A 17,494-nucleotide genomic window follows, 5' to 3' on the forward strand; every position below is an offset into this window, starting at 1 on the left:
GAGGGGTCCCAATACCATGTAGTTGCTGGGAATCAAACCCAGGTCCTCTGTAAGAGCAACCAGTGCTCTTAACCACTGAGCATCTCTCCAGCTCCCAACTATTTCTTATGACATGTCATACATGGAAATCAGGGTCAGGCTCTCCTGCCTTTCTCCTCCCCGTTCAATACAATGCTGATCTTGGTTCTTCTCTCACTCCCTTCCTTTCCCTTCCACCCACTTCCTCTTTTTTTAAGACAACAACAGACTTTACATTAGCTCTTAGGCCAATGTCTTACACTGATTTTTTCAAAGAGTTGTCATGAAAAAAAATCTGTAAATTAATAGAAAAAGAAAGGAAGAAATAAAGAGGGGGAAGGAAGTGGGGGGAAAGAGCAAGCCTCTCCATCAGAGCATGGATGAAAGCCAAAGGCCATGCACAAGGTGAGCTGTGCACTGCTGTGGAAAGTCACGCCATTTTAACCCGCCTCGGTGTCTCACCATCAGGATGTCCTCAGCACTAGTAGTAAGCTGATGTATAACTTGGAACATCTGGAAACATCTACAAATGAAAAAAAAGTCTTAATACACTTCAGTCAACAAAACCTGTTACTCAAGAAAAACCCTCAGAATGGAATTAATTAGTAATTTGAGGTTAATAGTAAGTATATATTTAAATTTCCAAAGAACTATAGGATACACTTTTTTTCCAAAATTACATTGATCTAGAAAGACAATTTAATAGCTAAAATAAGATATTACTTATTTATATTGAAAAGTATGAAATAGTCATTCCTATTCTTTAATCCTGCCAGGACTAGCAAATAGAGAAAAATCAACCTGTCTTTATTTTCAAATCTAAGGAACAACTCAATATGACAAACAATATAAACCATTAAACATACTGTCAGTAGTCTGACAGTTGGAAAAGCACTGTGAGTTAGGTTGTATATTTTATGCCAGATGTCTACCCTATTTAAGTATTAAAATCTGATTCTTATATATTATAATCTCCAAATACAGACACAAAAAATTCCCACAACCTCCCCAAACTTACTCTTGTAAAGTCCGTTTCTTTCCCTTGTCAATCATGGTCATGTGACCATGAACGTTAAGATGTGGCTTCTTGGCTATCAGTTTCTTCATGGTACTGGAACTAATGGAGCCGTTCAAGTGGGCATGGAGCTCCTAACACAAGAGGACAATCAGTTCACAAGAGTCCACGAGATTCAGAGCCCCATACATCAGGCCCTGGTGGCCTGGTTCCTAGTTGTAGTTTATACTAGGCCAGCTACTTGGTTCAGCTATACCCACTCTACAATTTCTACCCATAAACTTTACTTCTCTTTTGTGGAAAACAATACAGAAGCCATTATACAGTAACAGGAACTCTGTAGTTAATTCTTACCACTTTTGGTAATTGCAGGTAAAAGTCTGTCTTCCCAGGCCACTGCTGTCCGGCCTCCATCACTTCAGTAGAAGGAAAAGTTTCTCTTTGCTCTTATTCTCGGCTTGGATGATAAACTTATCAAAGTGGGAATTTCTGAGGTGCTGGACTTCCTTTAGATTGCCATTTTTAACAAGACTTGCACTATGTGTGGCTCTGGGATCCCGTTCACCTACAGTAGCAAATGTAACTATTTTCAGATCTAGCATGCAAACAGAAACAGTCACTGCTGATAGCTTCTTTTTGCACCTCCCAAGCCCCCTCAACCCCCTGCTCCCACAAACTTAAGTTAAGCAAAGCTAACTTAGGTGTGTCTGCAATGGGGAAATGGCTAGTAAAAAAAAAAAAAAAAAAAAAAAAAAACAAGAAAAAAAACCCGAAAACTAAAAATCCAGCATTAGTCTGCCCCTTTAATTCTGGGCTCCTTTAATCTACTGGGTAGGTCAGGTTAACTTGCACATGTAGCACGAATTTGCTTTTACAAGAAAACATGTTATTTCACATTCATGTCGCACAAACACTTTCCTTAAATGGGTTGGGTCTGTCAGGCGAAAATCCTGTCTCTGGATGGAGGCTAGTATTTGCTGCCACCTGTCTCTGATCCTTCTGGTCGACTAGATGCCTTTATTAACATATCTTGCACTCACTGAATAATTCTGCCACACAATCTGCTCTTCTAAGATCACTAACGAGTTCCTAACCCTAAAACATTTTCCAATAACCAAATCTTCATAGAAAATTTTTCTTGATCCAGTTGGAATCCAGAACTCATACTCTCAGCCGTTACATACTACTGCTCTGAGTTAACCATTCTTCAAGTCTTTCTATTTCCTTTCCTAATCCGAGCAGACACTAAATTAGTAAATGATGAAGTTTCTATGCATCTCTGAGAGTGCTTTCTTACTGGTATTTCCTAAGCATCCAATGTAGAAACTTTAAAAGTCCAACCTGGGTTGCTTCCTTTAAACAACAACGCCACAGGGAATAATCACATCTCTTCTGCAGCGATTTTCAGCAGACATACTCAATACCACATACGAATCACAGAATCTTGGAAGTGGAGGGGAGTGTCATTTTATTTTATTTTTTTAAGATTTATTTATTTATTATATGTAAGTACACTGTAGCTGTCTTCAGACACACCAGAAGAGGGCATCAGATCTCATTACGGGTGGTTGTGAGCCACCATGTGGTTGCTGGGATTTGAACTTCGGACCTTGGGAAGAGCAGTCGGGTGCTCTTACCCACTGAGCCATCTCACCAGCCCCGAGTGTCATTTTATAAGCGTCATTTTTACTTGCTGAATACTTACTCACTGTAGACCTAGCACAGAACTTAGACTACATGAGAATCAACAGCACGTACAAGGGCTGGGGGTTAAATTGTCAGTAATTATCCGTAAAGGTCTCTTTCTTCACTTTCCATATGGCCTAATTCAAGATCTAAATGAGTTCTCCCTCGCAACGAGAACACTAAATAAAGGTGCAACTGTTACTTTTGTGCAAGGACCAATCTACTCTGGATTGTTTAAGATCCGAGGTGCTGGTCCTCTTTTGCCGGACCAAACCGGTATCAGGTCGTCAGCCTCCGATTCACCTAAAAATGTTCTCAAATACGAGGATCTACACAAGTTTTTTTCCCTGCAGAAAATGCCTGTACAAAGTGGTAACTTGAGCTCTCCAAGCTCTAGCTGTTACCGTAGCAGCCGGCGTGTTCCCGGGAAAACGTAATTTGGAAGGGGGAGAAAAAAAAAAGTCAAAAAAACCTCTCGCGGGTTTTGGCAGAGAGCGGTCTTCCCGGAAGTGACGCACCCAGAAGCGGATGAGCGGGAGCTCGGTAAGTGTTCTGTGTGCAGTATTGCCGAGCACCTTCTGGTCATGGGCCCGCGAAGCCGCCAGCGCCGGGCGGGAACGGTACAGAGCACCAACGACAGCAGCTCCCTCAGCAAACGATCGCTTGCCGCACACGGATACGTGCGCGATCCCTTCGCGGCGCTGCTGGTCCCGGGACCCGTGCGGCGCACGCCGCTTATCCACCGCGGCTATTACGTGCGCGCGCGCGCTGTGCGTCACTGCGTGCGCGCCTTCCTCGAACTCACTAGCGCGCTCCCGTCCCGGACCAGAGCCCAGATCCTGTCCTTGGGCTCAGGCTCCGACTCGCTATATTTTCGTCTGAAAGCGGCGGGCCTCCTGGCCCGAGCTGCCGTCTGGGAGGTGGACTTCCCGGACGTGTCTCGGCTCAAGGCGGAGAGGATCGAGGAGACCCCGGAGCTGCGCGCGCAGACCGGTCCTTTCAAGATCGGGGACTTGGCGTCATCTCTGTGCTTCGAGAGCGCGGACTACCGCATCCTGGGCGCGGACCTGCGGGAGCTCCAGCGATTAGGAGAGGCCCTGGATGGCGCCGGCCTGGACGCCACTTCTCCCACGCTGCTCCTGGCTGAGGCGGTGCTGACCTACCTGGAGCCCTCCAGTGCCACAGCCCTCATTGCCTGGGCCGCCCAGCGTTTCCCCGACGCCCTTTTCGTGATCTATGAGCAGATGCAGCCGGGGGATGCCTTTGGGCAGATCATGCTGCAGCACTTTCGGCGGTTGCACTCACCCTTGCATGGCCTGGAGCTGTTTCCCGACGTGGAGGCCCAGCGCCAGCGCTTCCTTCAAGCTGGCTGGACTGCCTGCAGCGCCCTGGACCTGAACGAGTTCTATCGTCGCCTTCTCCCAGCAGAAGAGCGCCAGCGGGTTGAGACGCTTGAACCCTTTGATGAATATGAGGAGTGGCATCTGAAGTGTTCCCACTATTTCATCCTGGTAGCATCTAGGGGAGACATTCTGTCAGAAACTCCAGTGTTTGAGCCCTCAGAGGCTTCTTTTCAGATAGATCCTGCTTCGCCTTCAGGGTTTCTTTCTGCCAGAGTAGTCACTAGTGACCACCAGCACTCAAGCCTGAAGCGATATGGCCACACCTCTGCCCTCTTGAGCCCTAGCGTTATTTTCAGTGCAGGAGGCTTTGGAGAACAAGAGGGACGACACTGCCGAGTGAGCAGGTTTCACGTGCTCTCTAGATCCTGTGACTCGGAATGGGAAGGCTGCCAAATAAGTACCTCGGGGACTGAAGGCCAGTGGGATGGACGCCTTTTTCACACCATGACAAGGCTTTCTGATACTCGGGTTCTGGTTCTTGGAGGGAGACTCTCCCCAGTAAGTCCAGCCTCTGGGGCTCTCCAACTTGATTTATACAAAAGTAAGGATAATTGCTCTGAGGGCCAAAATGTAACAGTAACGAAGGCTGCCTTGGAAGAAGGTTCAGTGTTGTCACGTTGGCGGCATTCAACAACGAAAGTATACTATCAGAATCAAAGATACTTATTTGTGTATGGTGGCCGAAGTGTGGCCGAACCTGTACTAAGTGACTATCGTTTTCTACATGTAGAGACAATGGCTTGGGTCAGAATCCCAGTACAAGGTGCATCACCCGAAGGTCGGCATTCCCATAGCGCCTGCAGTTGGCAAGGGGGAGCACTTATTGCTGGAGGTCTTGGGGCTTCTGAGGAACCGTTGAGCTCTGTACTCTTTCTCAAACCAATGTCCTCTGGATTCCTCTGGGAATCGATAGATATCCAGCCCTCCATTACCCCAAGGTACTCTCACACGGCTCATGTATTTAATGGAAAGCTGCTTCTGGTTGGAGGGGTCTGGATTCACTCCTCCTCATTTCCTGGAGTGACCGTTATCTGTTTGACTACAGGATTGAGCTCTGAATATCAGATTGACACAGCGTCTGTGCCATGGCCATTATTGTTGCACAACCACAGCAGCGCTCTCCTTCCTGAAGAGCAGCAGCTCCTGCTTATTGGAGGTGGAGGGAACTGCTTTTCCTTTGGTACTTATTTTAACCCCCACACAGTGGCATTAGACCTTTCTTCCTTATGTTCAGGGCAATAAAGAATGGACTTGATATATTTAGGACCTAAGGGTGAATTTGTTGTATTGCCACACTCCCAACACACACACCTTTCTTCCTTACCACACTATTGAGCATAGACCATGAAAATGATGATTAAAATACAGACCAGCAGTAAGTATAAAAATAAAGCATCAAAAGAGTGACTTACATCCTAGGGGCCTCAGCATCATGTGAAGAGTTTTCTGGGGTTCTACCAGTTTTCAAGTCTCAGCTCTAACAAGGAACCAGCACAACTCCTAGGTCTGAGGACCTATTATTTATTGAGTCACAACAACCTTTAGCCTAAGTAAAAAAACAAAAACAGAAAACATTCCCAAGCCTGGGTATTGTGACCGAGATTATATTTTGGAAAAAGTTTCACACAGGTCATGGTAAAAATCCACAGCTAAGTATAGTTCAGGAATGTAGTGTTGACCTGTTGGCTATGGGCAAACAGTCTAAAATGAACACTGCAGTTTAAAGACTCATGCTTTTAGTTTGAACACTGAACTTTAACAGTGAGAAAAAGTACAACTTAGATATTACGCTTTTGATCACTTTTTTGCTAATGTTTTATATTTATCTAGCTTTATAAGTGCTAATAAACCAGACATCTAATGCCTTAATTTTGTACCTTCTATAATGAATGATGTTTGTTCCTGTCAGCTGGACACTGTTCTAAACTCCCAAGCAGCTTAGATAGGCATAGGCAGCATCAGTCCACAAGTCAGATAAGTACTATACTATGCTAAACTATACTATATACAAATACTGTAAGAAGGGGATGTGTGTTGGAGGGCTGGGGAGCAGGAAGTGAGCCACAGTAGTTGTGCTTTTCCTCTGCCAGTCTACAGGTTGATATTGTGCATTCTGCCAAAGCCATAGGTGCTGGCATGTAACCTATGTGGTAAGATAGAACACTAATACTACATTGCTGCATTGCTTAAGGTTTTAGGAGTTGTTCCTTTTCCTTACCCTCTTAGGAGTTGTGCTAGCTCCTTGTTAGAGCTGAGCTGCATTATGCAATACACTTTTAATTACTTTTCTTGCTTTACTGTGAAGAAACAGCATGACCAAGGCAACTTAAGGAAAGGTTTATTTGGGCTTTTGGTTCCAGAGTGTGGTGACTAGAAGCAAGAACGCTGAAAACTCACATCTTTTACCACGGGCATAGAACAGCAACTTACAAACAGGGAGAGGCATTAAGCACTTCCCCCCAACACTCCCCGCCCGCCCCCCTCCCCCCCGCCCCAGCCTCATTCCCACCAAGTGACATGCTTCCTTTAGGAAGGAAACATACGTCTTCCCAGACAGTACCACCATCTAGGGACCAAGTCTTCAAATTCATGAGCCTGTATGGGGAATTCTCATTCAAACCACTACAAGTAGCAATTAGCAACTTGTGAAAATTTAAAGGCATTAAAGAATGTTGGATTGTAGTGTATCTTATAATCTACAGCCATTAGACTCCCCTCAGTTATCCCTTAAGTGATTAGACAATCTGTCTCTATTAAGTTTTGAAGATAATAATGACATTTCTTAAGTTTTGAGACCTAGTCTGTCATGTAAGTTGTGTATAACATGAGCTTCATAACTTAGTGTTAGTGGTTTGATAGAACTGTTACACTAGTACAATCCTGGTTACAGTTGCATCTTGAGATTCTGTAAGTATACAACTGATTATTATTATCCATTAATCTTAGTGGACTTCATGACATACAGTCCCTTTTCTCTAACTTTTTTTTATGACTTTGCACATAAAATGGATGTGAAGGGTAGTTAATATAAAAACTGACTAGGGTTGTAGATTAACATATACTTTCCCGAGACTTTATAATGGCCCTTTCTGGAAAATTCATTGGTTATAGCATGAGTCTTGGAATACAGGGCAGCATCCAGCAAGGCTCTCAGTGGGCCAAGTGCTAGATAATTGACTGCAGCATGATGGATATGTTTCTTTTTGTGAGTTTACTACAGCCTACCTCCAGCTTTCAGGAGCAGGTCCGAGGAGACCGTTTGTTCTCAACTGTGTAGCAGATAGTACAGGAAGTTTAATGAGACCTCACTATAAACTCATTTCATTCAGCAATCATTATAATTTCATTACTGTGGGTATAATAAGGTAAAGGGAGGTCATCAAGAGAATGTTGGCGTATGCCAGACCCAAATCAGTGCAGCAGGTCCTATTATGCCAGGCAGCCCATTATGAGTAATTGGGCCCAGACTTGTTCCTTCAAGAGAACTAACTTGTGTTTTCTGGAAGTAATTATAAGATTTAGCATGCCTTCCAACTTTAACCCTATTTTTGCAACATGCTTAGTTAAATTATCTCTTAAAACTCTCCCTAACTAGAACATATAGAAAGACTTTGCCAGAGCAGCATTCTGCGTGTACTGGTTAGTTTTATTAATGGCAGTCTGCAGCAGTTGGTGAAATTGGAAGAGTACTTTTGATTCTTTATTGTAATTTTGAGTATTTTTGTTCTAAAATTCCACTATCAGGCTTTGGTATAGTTTTGAGAGGTTTTTTTGTGTTTGTTTGTTTTTTGTTTTATTTATTTATTTTATGTATATGAGTACACTGTCACTGTCTTCAGACACACCAGAAGAGGGCATTGAATCCCATTACAGATGGTTGTGAGCCACCATGTGGTTGCTGGGAATTGAACTCTGGACCTCTGGAAGAACAACCAGTGCTCTTAACTGATAAGTCATCTCTCCAGCCCTTGAGAGTTATTTTTAATGATTGTCTTCCCTTTTTTCATGATTTTTTTTTCTTTCTAGGCCAGAAAAAATTACTAAGGAAAGAGAAGAATCTTTCCTCTGGGTCTCATAAGCAGTGCATCCTATTAGCATAAGAGAACAAGTTGTGGGACTGCTGAGATGGCTCAGCAGTTAAAGAGCACTGGCTGCTCTTCCAGAGGACCCAGGTTTGACTCATAGCACCCATATGGAGGCTCACAACCATTGGTAATCCAGTTCCCAGGGATCCAGTGCCTTCTTCTGGCCTCCAAAGGCATCAGGCACATGTGTGGTGCACAGATATACAAGCGGGCAAAACACATTTACATTTGGCAACACATCTGCTAACATTGGAATGATACAGTGAAGATAAGCCTGGGTCCCGTGCAAGGATGACATAAAAACCCAAGAAACAACAAAGAACACACAAAGCCCACATTGGTTCTTGGATATGAACTGCCCTTCAGAGGCTAAGCTAACACTTCTTTAACTGCCCTCAGTTTTTCAACTAAATATCTACTGTTGAGAGCCAGGCCAATCCAATGCTTTTCTCCAAGGCCCTAATGAAAGGACAACAGGAACCTAGCTCGGTGACACTGTCCAAGAACAGACTTTGCAAAGCCGATTTAGGGCTGATGGCCAGGGCTCAAAGGAATTAAGGTCTTAGTTCCTAGGAATTTGGCTTTTCCCTCTGTAGAGACTGGAGTTAGCTAGCTATCATTCAGTCCTAAGGCTGTTGTGTGCTAGATCTATAAGGCTCTTGAAACACCCTGTGTTCCCTCTGTGCAACCCTGCTTGACTTTGACTTTGTCTGGTTGTATGATATTCTCTGTGGACTCTGTCCCATTTCTTCCCTGGATGTAGATGCTGTATTTCCAAATAAAGCTTGCAAGTCATCAGCTTGTCCAATACTTCCTATTGCCAAACCTTTCCTGTCTTCATCTTCTGATGTCTTGGCCCTCCCACTTAGGACCCTGTCACTGACAAATGATCTGCTGGTCTAGATCGGGCCATCTTTTATCTTTATGCAGCCTTAATCCTTCTGAGTGTCCTTAGGGAGATAGATCAGATATGTTCCCATGCATCTATTCCAGTGTGCATATATTTCCTAGGTGATCTTTTTCAGACCTTGAAGTCCTAGTTTATTGTTTTGTAATCCCAAACTCAACCCCCAGCAACCAATGCTTTACTCTCAAGCTCATTCCACAAGGACCCCCAAATGTAACCAACCTTCCCTTGGATAAGAGCAGTGTATTTTCGGCTGGGCGGTGATGGCGCACGCCTTTAATCCCAGCACCTGGAAGGCAGAGGCAGGCAGATTTCTGAGTTCGAGGCCAGCCTGGTCTACAAAGTGAGTTCTAGGACAGCCAGAGCTATACAGAGAAACCCTGTCTTGAAAACAAGCAAGAGAGAGAGAGAGAGAGAGAGAGAGAGAGAGAGAGAGAGAAGTATATTTTCTGTGGAAATTTGATGAATATGAGAGCAAGTTTCTAAGGTGAATTCCTAAGCAGCATTTGCTCTATCCAGTGATATCTAGCTTGACATCAAGGCTTGTGACATCAAGGCACAAGAGATGGGTGGATTGTGATGAGTTCCAGACAAGGCAGTTATACATCAAGACCCCACTATCAAAACAAACAAAAAATAAACAACAAAACCTCACAAACCTCACTACTGTAAAACCTGCTTCCCTGGGGGAGATGTGAACATTAAAGTACAAATGCATTGGCGCTCACCCTGGGTACCATTGAGTTTCTGGAGCTCATTTGCAGAACACAGTGACCTCGAAGCAGCCACAGCACAGAACTATCACTTCACTTTCCAGTTTGAGATGGGGCCTCTTCGTTGTTGGCTGCTGCTAGCTGGTTCATGAGTCTCTTGGGATTCTTCTGCCTTCACCTTACATCCCACTGTAAGGACACTGGAATTAGCGACGTGTACTGTGAGTTCTTCATGTACTCTACCTACTGCGCATCTCCCCAAGCCTCAGCCCCAATACTTAAAAGTTCAACTTTCTTAGCTGAATAAGGAGGTTAGACTTCCTAGAGACACTCCTACCTTTACTGTATTATGTATGTATGTATGTATTTGTGTGTGTGTGTGTGTGGTGTGTACATCCACATATGGGAGTACCACGGCACACATGTGGAGGCCAGATGATAACTTGCAACAATCAGTTCTTTCCTATTTTGTGAGTTCCAACAACTGAATAGGTCATCAGGCTTGGCAGCAAATGCCTTTACCCTATAAGCCATATCATCAGCCCACTCATAGCTTTATGGAATGGTTCTAAACCTCTTGGATTGCAATTTCCAGCTGATGTTTGGCCTTCTTTGCTTAACAATGGTCCACAGTTACTCCATAGCCTTTGGAGATGGAATGAATTAACTTGGCCATAAAACCAATCTGAAAGACCAAGAACATACAATTACAGATGCCTGTGAGCACATGCAGGAGCTTCCCAGAATGCTGTGGTGCTTCACTGGGCGTGGCCTGCTATGTAATCTCAATGAAAGTTAAATAGAGGAAAGCCTTGTCCTCATTTCTATGTGCAAAGTCATTTGCTACCTGACTGGAAGATTAAGGCTGCTAAGTAAACTGTAATGAGAATGGTGTGTAGATATCGTTCAACTCTCTGCCTCTCTCATTTCTTAGCTTATTCACATTTTTAGGCTTTCCATCAGAAACCTTAGAGTTATATCAAAGTCAAACTGATTGTTTTATTTATGAATAAACCAGAGACTTAGCTTATATATGCAACTCCTTCCTTTCCCTCCACAAATAATTAAAGAGAAAAACAGAGTCCATACCCCCATCCATCAAATTTACATTTAGGTAAACTGAGTCCAAACATGATAGTTTTATTACTAAAGAACAGCACAGTAAGTGTGCTAAAATTTAAATCACATGAGTGTGTTTGTGGTTTAGTTAAGCTAAAATCAGTAATGAATTAATAGCAAATTATAATGTTTAAAGCAGAGATTATAACTGGACATAAGTATGCATATGGCAACCCTCGAGAGAGGCAAAAGGATTATAAATTTGAGATCAGTTTGGGAAACTGTGAGATTCTATCTTAAACAAAACAACAACAATAAAAGACCCTTTATCTGGGCACATAGATGAGTTGATAGATTGCTTGCCTAGTATGTCCAAAGCCCTGGATTCTATCTTCAGCACCACATAAGAGTCAGGGGTGGTGTCACACATCTGTAATCCCGGCAATATAGGCAGTGAAGGTAGAATCTGGAAGAGCAGAAGTTCAAAGCCAACTTCTTCTATAGAGTGAGTTTGAGACAGCATGATTACTATAGTTTTATTTTCAGGTGATAATCTCTCATTTTCTCACATTTTAAGATTGTGTGTGTGTGTGTACATTTGTGGAAGTCAGAGGACAGTTTGTGGGAGTCAATTTTTTGCTTTCATTGTATGGGTTCTGGGGATTAAACTTGGATCCTCAGGCTTGATGGCAAGCACCTTTTATTCAGAGTCTTCTTGAAGGCCCTGATCATTTATATTGTGATTTGCCTCCTCCTTGGAAAAAATCTCTCTCTCTTTTGTTGTTTGTTTGTTTGTTTGTTTGTTTGTTTGTTTTTGAGATAGTTTCCCTGTGTAGCTCTGGCTCAGACTTAGAACTTCCTCTGCCTCTGCCTCTGCCTCTCTGCCTCTGCCTCTGCCTCTGCCTCTCTGCCTCTGCCTCTGCCTCTGCCTCTGCCTCTGCCTCTGCCTCTGCCTCTGCCTCTGCCTCTGCCTCTGCCTCTGCCTCTGCCTCTGCCTCTGCCTCTGCCTCTGCCTCTGCCTCTGCCTCTGCCTCTGCCTCTGCCTCTGCCTCTGCCTCTGCCTCTGCCTCTGCCTCTGCCTCTGCCGGGATTAAAGGCATCCCTGAGATTAAGCATAGATCTAGGCACACCAACATATATCTGTAACCCCAGCCCTGATAAGAGGCTAAATAGGACGACAGATAGTTCAAAGCCAGATTGGACTATGCTGTGTGATCCCCAGTACCCACATGGTAGAGGGAGAGAACCAACTCCCACAGATGGTTCTGTGGCCTCTACATGTGAACTGTGGCATTTGTCCAGATTCATGTGTGTGCATGCATATGCACACACATACACACAACATAAAAAAGGCTGGCCAATTTGAATCATGGAATATGTGACGTTCTGTACTTTTTTTTTTTAATGAAATGAGGAATATGGTCTGCAACCTTGGGGACAGGGAAGCAGTACTGAGTGTGGAAAGAAAGTACAGCTACTTCGGGAAGAAGAGAAGTACATATACAAACTTGAAAGCAAAGGTGAGGTGTGGTCATCGACAGCCCCAACTAATGTTTGTGCAGCTCGAAGATCTAATGAAAAGAACTGAACAACACACTGGGCAGCTGAGGCAATTGTACATGTGAAATGAGTGGTTTAAAATCATGGGGTTTGCAGTCAGATAGATCAAGGCTGGAGTCCTAGTTGCTTCTTGGGAAAATCACTTAATCTCTAATTCACAGTTCCTAAACCTGCCAAAGGTACACAATAATGGTACTAATTATAAGCCAATGAGAAAATTGGATAAGATAATGTGAATTCAGTATTTAGCACAATGTAGGGAATAGTCTACAATCTCTCTCAAGTGTTTTGTCCCCAAAGTTTAATCAGGAAGCACAGTATTCAGTGACTGTTTAATATGGCGTTAGGTCAGGCTGGAGAGATGGCTCAGCAGTTAAGAGCACTGGCTGCTCTTCCAGAGGTCCTGAGTTAAATTCCCAGCAACCACATGGTGGCTCACAGCCACCTGCAATGGAATCCGATGCTGGTCTGTGTCTGAAGACAGCTGCAGTGTACTCATATAAATAAAAATAAATAAATCTTAAAAAAATATACCGTGTTATGTCTGTGGGAGGAAGCATGGTCTCTACCCACAAGAACACATGAAGCTCACAATCTAACAAACATCAATGCCCTGAAGGAACAGGAACAGTTGGTATGGACACATGGTCATAAGTTAGAGGAAATAAGAGGCTTAAAAAATTATTATTATTGTGTGTATGTATGTGTGTTTGATGTCTATATGTGTGTGTATGTTTGATATGTATGTATGTACAAGATGTGTATGTGTGTGTGCAAGAGTGTGCTTGATGTGTATGTGTGCATGTGTTTATATATGCATGTGTTTAAATGTGTACATGTGTGTGCATATGTGTACTTGATGTGTATGTGTATGTGTATGACCCAAGTATGTGGAAGTCAGAAGACAACTTTGGTTCTCTCCCTTCAGCATGGATCCAACTCAGGTTATCTGGCTTCAACAGCAAGTCCCTTTACCTGCTGAATCCTCTTGCCTGTTCCAGATAGGCTCTAATAGAGAGAAATTTCTAAGGATATATATATATATATATATATATATAAAATCTTGAAAAGACCAGACTCCTTTCTCTGCGCTGTCAATCAGCAACCTGAAACTCACTTCTGTTGACTTTGAGAACTAAACCTCCCACAGCCTTTTATTGCTTCTATTTGTTTTATAGAGCCATGCTATATTGAAATCAAATAATCAAGGTAGCTGGTTTCTGTCAAAGCAGTTTCTGTCATGGCCATCAGAGAGAACCACTGTTCTTTTGTTCAGAACAACCACCCCAAGTATGGAAGTATGATAGAAATTTGTAGTATTTCTTGGAGTTGTTGTAACTCGGGGTGTCCTACCTGTGTCTTAACTTAAAAAGTAATGGAGTAGGGTGGTGTGGGGTGGGGTGGATAGGTGGAAGCTTGGAAACTGCCCAGAAAAGTGCAGGTTGCAGGCTATGTGTATACACACACACACACACACACACACACACACACATATATATATATATATATATATATATATATATATATATATATATGAACAAGCATCATGGTTCTCCACAGCCGGTGTGTGGCATGAAACAGAAGTTCTTTAATAAAGTAGAAAAATTACAAAAATACTGACTTATCAGTTATGTGGACCAGCAAGGGCCTGGAGTCAGGCCAAGGGAGGAGGATTTATAGGCTTTGGTGGAAGAAAGAGGGTTCCAGTACAATGTTCATATAACAAAAATAGATGCCTAAGCTTCTGCAGAAACTAACGCAGGACATGGCAGGACGGAGCCAGACACATAATATCCAAGAGCAGAGAGGAGCCAGAGAACTATGCTCCTGTGCATGTGAGGGTGTGTAAGCTCCCTCTGTGCTCAAAATCCATCTTAGAAAGACAGCAACAAGTGAAAAACGTCTTGTGAGTGAAGAAGCAGCCTGGACAGAGTTTCTGAACTAACCAAGGGCACACAGTGACAGGCACACGGGTGACAAAGGTAGCAAACAGAGTTGCAGAGTCTGTGTCCTCCATTACCACAGCAGACAGACACTGGGATGGGTAAATTCTCAAAAGCTTGGAAACTGCCCAGAAAAGTGCAGGCTGCAGGCTATAGATACAGGGAGGGAACCATTGTGGACCAATCTGGAGACTTCCGTGGTGTTTTAGGAAGTAGTCTATTAGAGCCCTATGAGATGAGGGTCAAAAGCAGAACAAAACATTAAGCTGGTAAGTGGGTGACCCAGGCTACAAGTTACAGCCGAAAGTAGAGCTGTTGTAATAAAAAACGTATTTCAGACATCTGTAATGATAGGATAGTAACAAACTGCAGCCAGGACTATGTACCAACCTCCTGCTCAAAACCATCTGGCCATCTTAACTCTGGTATCTCCCCTGTTTTGCTTAGGAGGAGGTTAAACAAAAGAGTAAAGGCCACATGGCTGCAAGTGGGGGAGGAACATATCAAACTCAGGAAGCCTGATAACCAAGTCCAGGGTTTTAGCCAGTATGCTTGGCCATGGTGCATTAACTGTCAGGCAGTGGTGGTACACACCTTTAATCCCAGCACTCAGGAGACAGAGGCAAGCAGATCTCTTGAGGCCAGCCTTGTCTACAAAGAAAGTTCCAGGACAGTCAGGGCTACACAGAGAAACCCTGTCTTGTTTTTTGTTTTTGTTTTTGTTTTTAAAGACAGAAAAGTAAGGTTTAGAGAGGAGGTTATTTGTTTGTGAACACAGGTTAATTGCAAAGACAGGATTCAAACTCAGCGTCATCTAATGTCAAGGTAGCTCTGGGTTGTGGATTCAATCCAAACACGCTCTGCTTGATCTTTTTGCAAGGGCAGCCACTTCTACAGCTCACAGGCTGAAAGAGTTGCACCAGCACTCTCAGAATGTGCTGCTCGTCAGACTGGCCATACAAGCAGCATCAACTCTGCCCTTGAAAAGACCAGACTCCTTTCTCTGCACTGTCAATCAGCAACCTGAAACTCACTTCTGTTGACTTTGAGAACTAAACCTCCCACAGCTTTTTATTGCTTCTATTTGTTTTATAGAGCCATGCTATATTGAAATCAAATAATCAAGGCAGCTGGTTTCTGTCAAAGCAGTTTCTGTCATGGCCATCAGAGAGAACCACTGTTCTTTTGTTCAGAACAACCACCCAAGTATGGAAGTATGATAGAAATTTGTAGTATTTCTTGGAGTTGTTGTAACTCGGGGTGTCCTACCTGTGTCTTAACTTAAAAAGTAATTGAGTAGGGTGAGGTGGGGTGGGGTGGAGTGGGGTGGGGTGGGTGGATAGGTGGTTCTCTACATACACGTGCTTGCTGCCAAGTATGAGGACTAGAGTTCAGATCTCCAGACCTAAGTAAGTGTTAGGTGAGCACGGTGCACAGTTCCGATGCTGAGAAGGCAGACATTCAACTGAGAGACCCTACCTCAAGGAAGAAGGCAGAGAGACAGCAAGGAAGATTCCCATCCCCAGTCCCTCACCACCATGTGTACCCACACACTTGCACATCTTTACTCACACAGAGACACACAGACAGACAGATAGACAAAAAGTAGCTGGGCTGACAAAATTTGAAGATTTATACTAAGAAATGAGTTAGCCTAAGAGTGTTCTCTCATCTGGACCTGCCACTATTGTTCACCAAGTGATTTAGAAATCAGACTTTCTGCTTTCTGTTGATAACTTCATTTGCTGTAGGTCAGAAGTGAAGATCAGACATGGACTTTCAGATTCTGAGGTAACAAGCTCCATGGAAGGAACGACAGCTGTCTCAGCAGTGAGACTCTGAGAGGCTTCTCACCACCCAAGACGACGGCATCATTTTTGGAGGTGCTGAGATAACCCTCTGGCCTGGAATGGAATAGACACAGCTTCTGCTTTGAAGCTAGGAAGCTCGCTTAGTGGTACTTGGAGGACACATCACCTGGTTACCATTCAGCCTTGAAGCATTGCTGAAACCATCACAAGGCATTCCTAGTACCTTGTCTTGAGCTAAAAAAAGATACCAGTCACCATAGCTGCACACTGTTTCCTTTCAGGATACTGTGTTTACAGAGGAACGAGGCTTCTCATCAACCCCACTCCTGACAAGTGCCAGGGCTCACAGGCTGGGAAGATAGCTCAGCGCTTAAGCACTTGCTGCTCTTCCAGAGGACCTGAGTTTTGGTTCCTGACACCCTCATCATATGGCTCACACCTGCCTTTAACTTTAGGGCCAGGGGAGCTACCTGCTTCACCTTCACTGAATGCCCACACACATCTACATATAATTACAAATAATAAAAATAAATCTTTTAAAATACCATGACTTTCTTTGTCTATGGAGAAAGTCCATTGAGTTCATTCATTTGCAGTTATTTATGGGGTAGTGAGGGGCCACAGGGAAAGATGGAGGCAAAACCAGACCAGACTGTAGATGTTACAAAGTTCTTTTTCTGAGCCCCAAACAACAATTGTCCAAGAATAAAGACATGGCTTGCCTGGAGCTTCCAGTAAGGGCTGAGACAGTGGTACATCCATCCAGCCCAGAACTGCCCTGGCCTCCTGCCCAGGACAGGGGTTTGGTTAGCCTAGGTTAGCAAGAAGCCACACCTTACCATAATGATTTTTGCACCGTCTGTTCCGACCAACAAAAATCCCAGCCAGAATAATCATTAACAACATTGAAAACTGACTCATAATGATCTCAACCTGATTTCTTGTCAGGTTCTGAATAAACTTTCCATCACCTAGTCTAAATGCTTTTCTTCTGGCTTAAAAGTTGTCCTGGGAGTTGCTTGGGTTCATTCATCAGGTGAGCCGAACTGTCTGCAAAAAACAGGCTGGGAATTGTCAGATGCTGGCAGAGTCTCAGGGCCTGTGACAAGGACTTAGGAACCCTGGAGCCTTGGGATGGAGATCAGGGATGGAAACTCCATTGTCAAGAGATCAGAAGGGTCTTTGGTCACAGACAAAAGCTGTTCACAGAAGTACTCTGTGTGCTGTTGTAGTTTTTTAGTTAGAGGATATATTTGGAAAGCAGCAAGCTGACCAGAGAGAAACAGTTCTTTTC

At 43.7% G+C, this 17,494-nt stretch overlaps 2 protein-coding genes and 1 non-coding gene across 7 annotated transcripts in view; 2 read left to right on the forward strand and 1 right to left on the reverse strand.

Annotated features, from left to right (window-relative positions):
* Window positions 1-4,097, reverse strand: part of Mapda (N6-Methyl-AMP deaminase) — an 18,323-nt gene extending 14,226 nt beyond the window's left edge. For 2 of the 5 annotated variants that reach the window (XM_021156727.3, XM_021156730.3), the window contains exons 1-4: window positions 3,238-3,324; window positions 1,388-1,598; window positions 1,037-1,167; window positions 481-541 (exon numbers count right to left, since the gene is read on the reverse strand). In XM_021156727.3, the coding sequence (XP_021012386.1) occupies window positions 481-541; window positions 1,037-1,167; window positions 1,388-1,447 (252 nt within the window). In that variant the 5' untranslated portion in view covers window positions 1,448-1,598; window positions 3,238-3,324. Of the gene's footprint in view, window positions 1-480; window positions 542-1,036; window positions 1,168-1,387; window positions 1,599-3,123; window positions 3,214-3,237; window positions 3,518-4,024 lie in introns of those variants that run through there. The other 3 variants (XM_029474485.2, XM_021156728.3, XM_021156729.3) reach the window with 3 other exon arrangements.
* On the forward strand, window positions 3,304-5,379 carry Lcmt2 (leucine carboxyl methyltransferase 2). The gene has a single exon (XM_021149412.2). It carries the CDS (start codon window positions 3,304-3,306, stop codon window positions 5,362-5,364), a length of 2,061 nt encoding a protein of 686 aa, XP_021005071.1. The 3' UTR covers window positions 5,365-5,379.
* Window positions 5,380-8,427: 3,048 nt separating this feature from the next.
* Window positions 8,428-8,533, forward strand: LOC115030434 (U6 spliceosomal RNA). The gene has a single exon (XR_003836034.1). It is a non-coding gene; the product is annotated as a U6 spliceosomal RNA (small nuclear RNA).
* The last annotated feature ends 8,961 nt before the right edge of the window (window positions 8,534-17,494 follow it).

Source organism: Mus caroli, unplaced genomic scaffold, assembly GCF_978045245.1.
Source record: "Mus caroli unplaced genomic scaffold, Mus_caroli_1 scaffold_2, whole genome shotgun sequence".
Classification (NCBI taxonomy): Eukaryota; Metazoa; Chordata; class Mammalia; order Rodentia; family Muridae; genus Mus; species Mus caroli.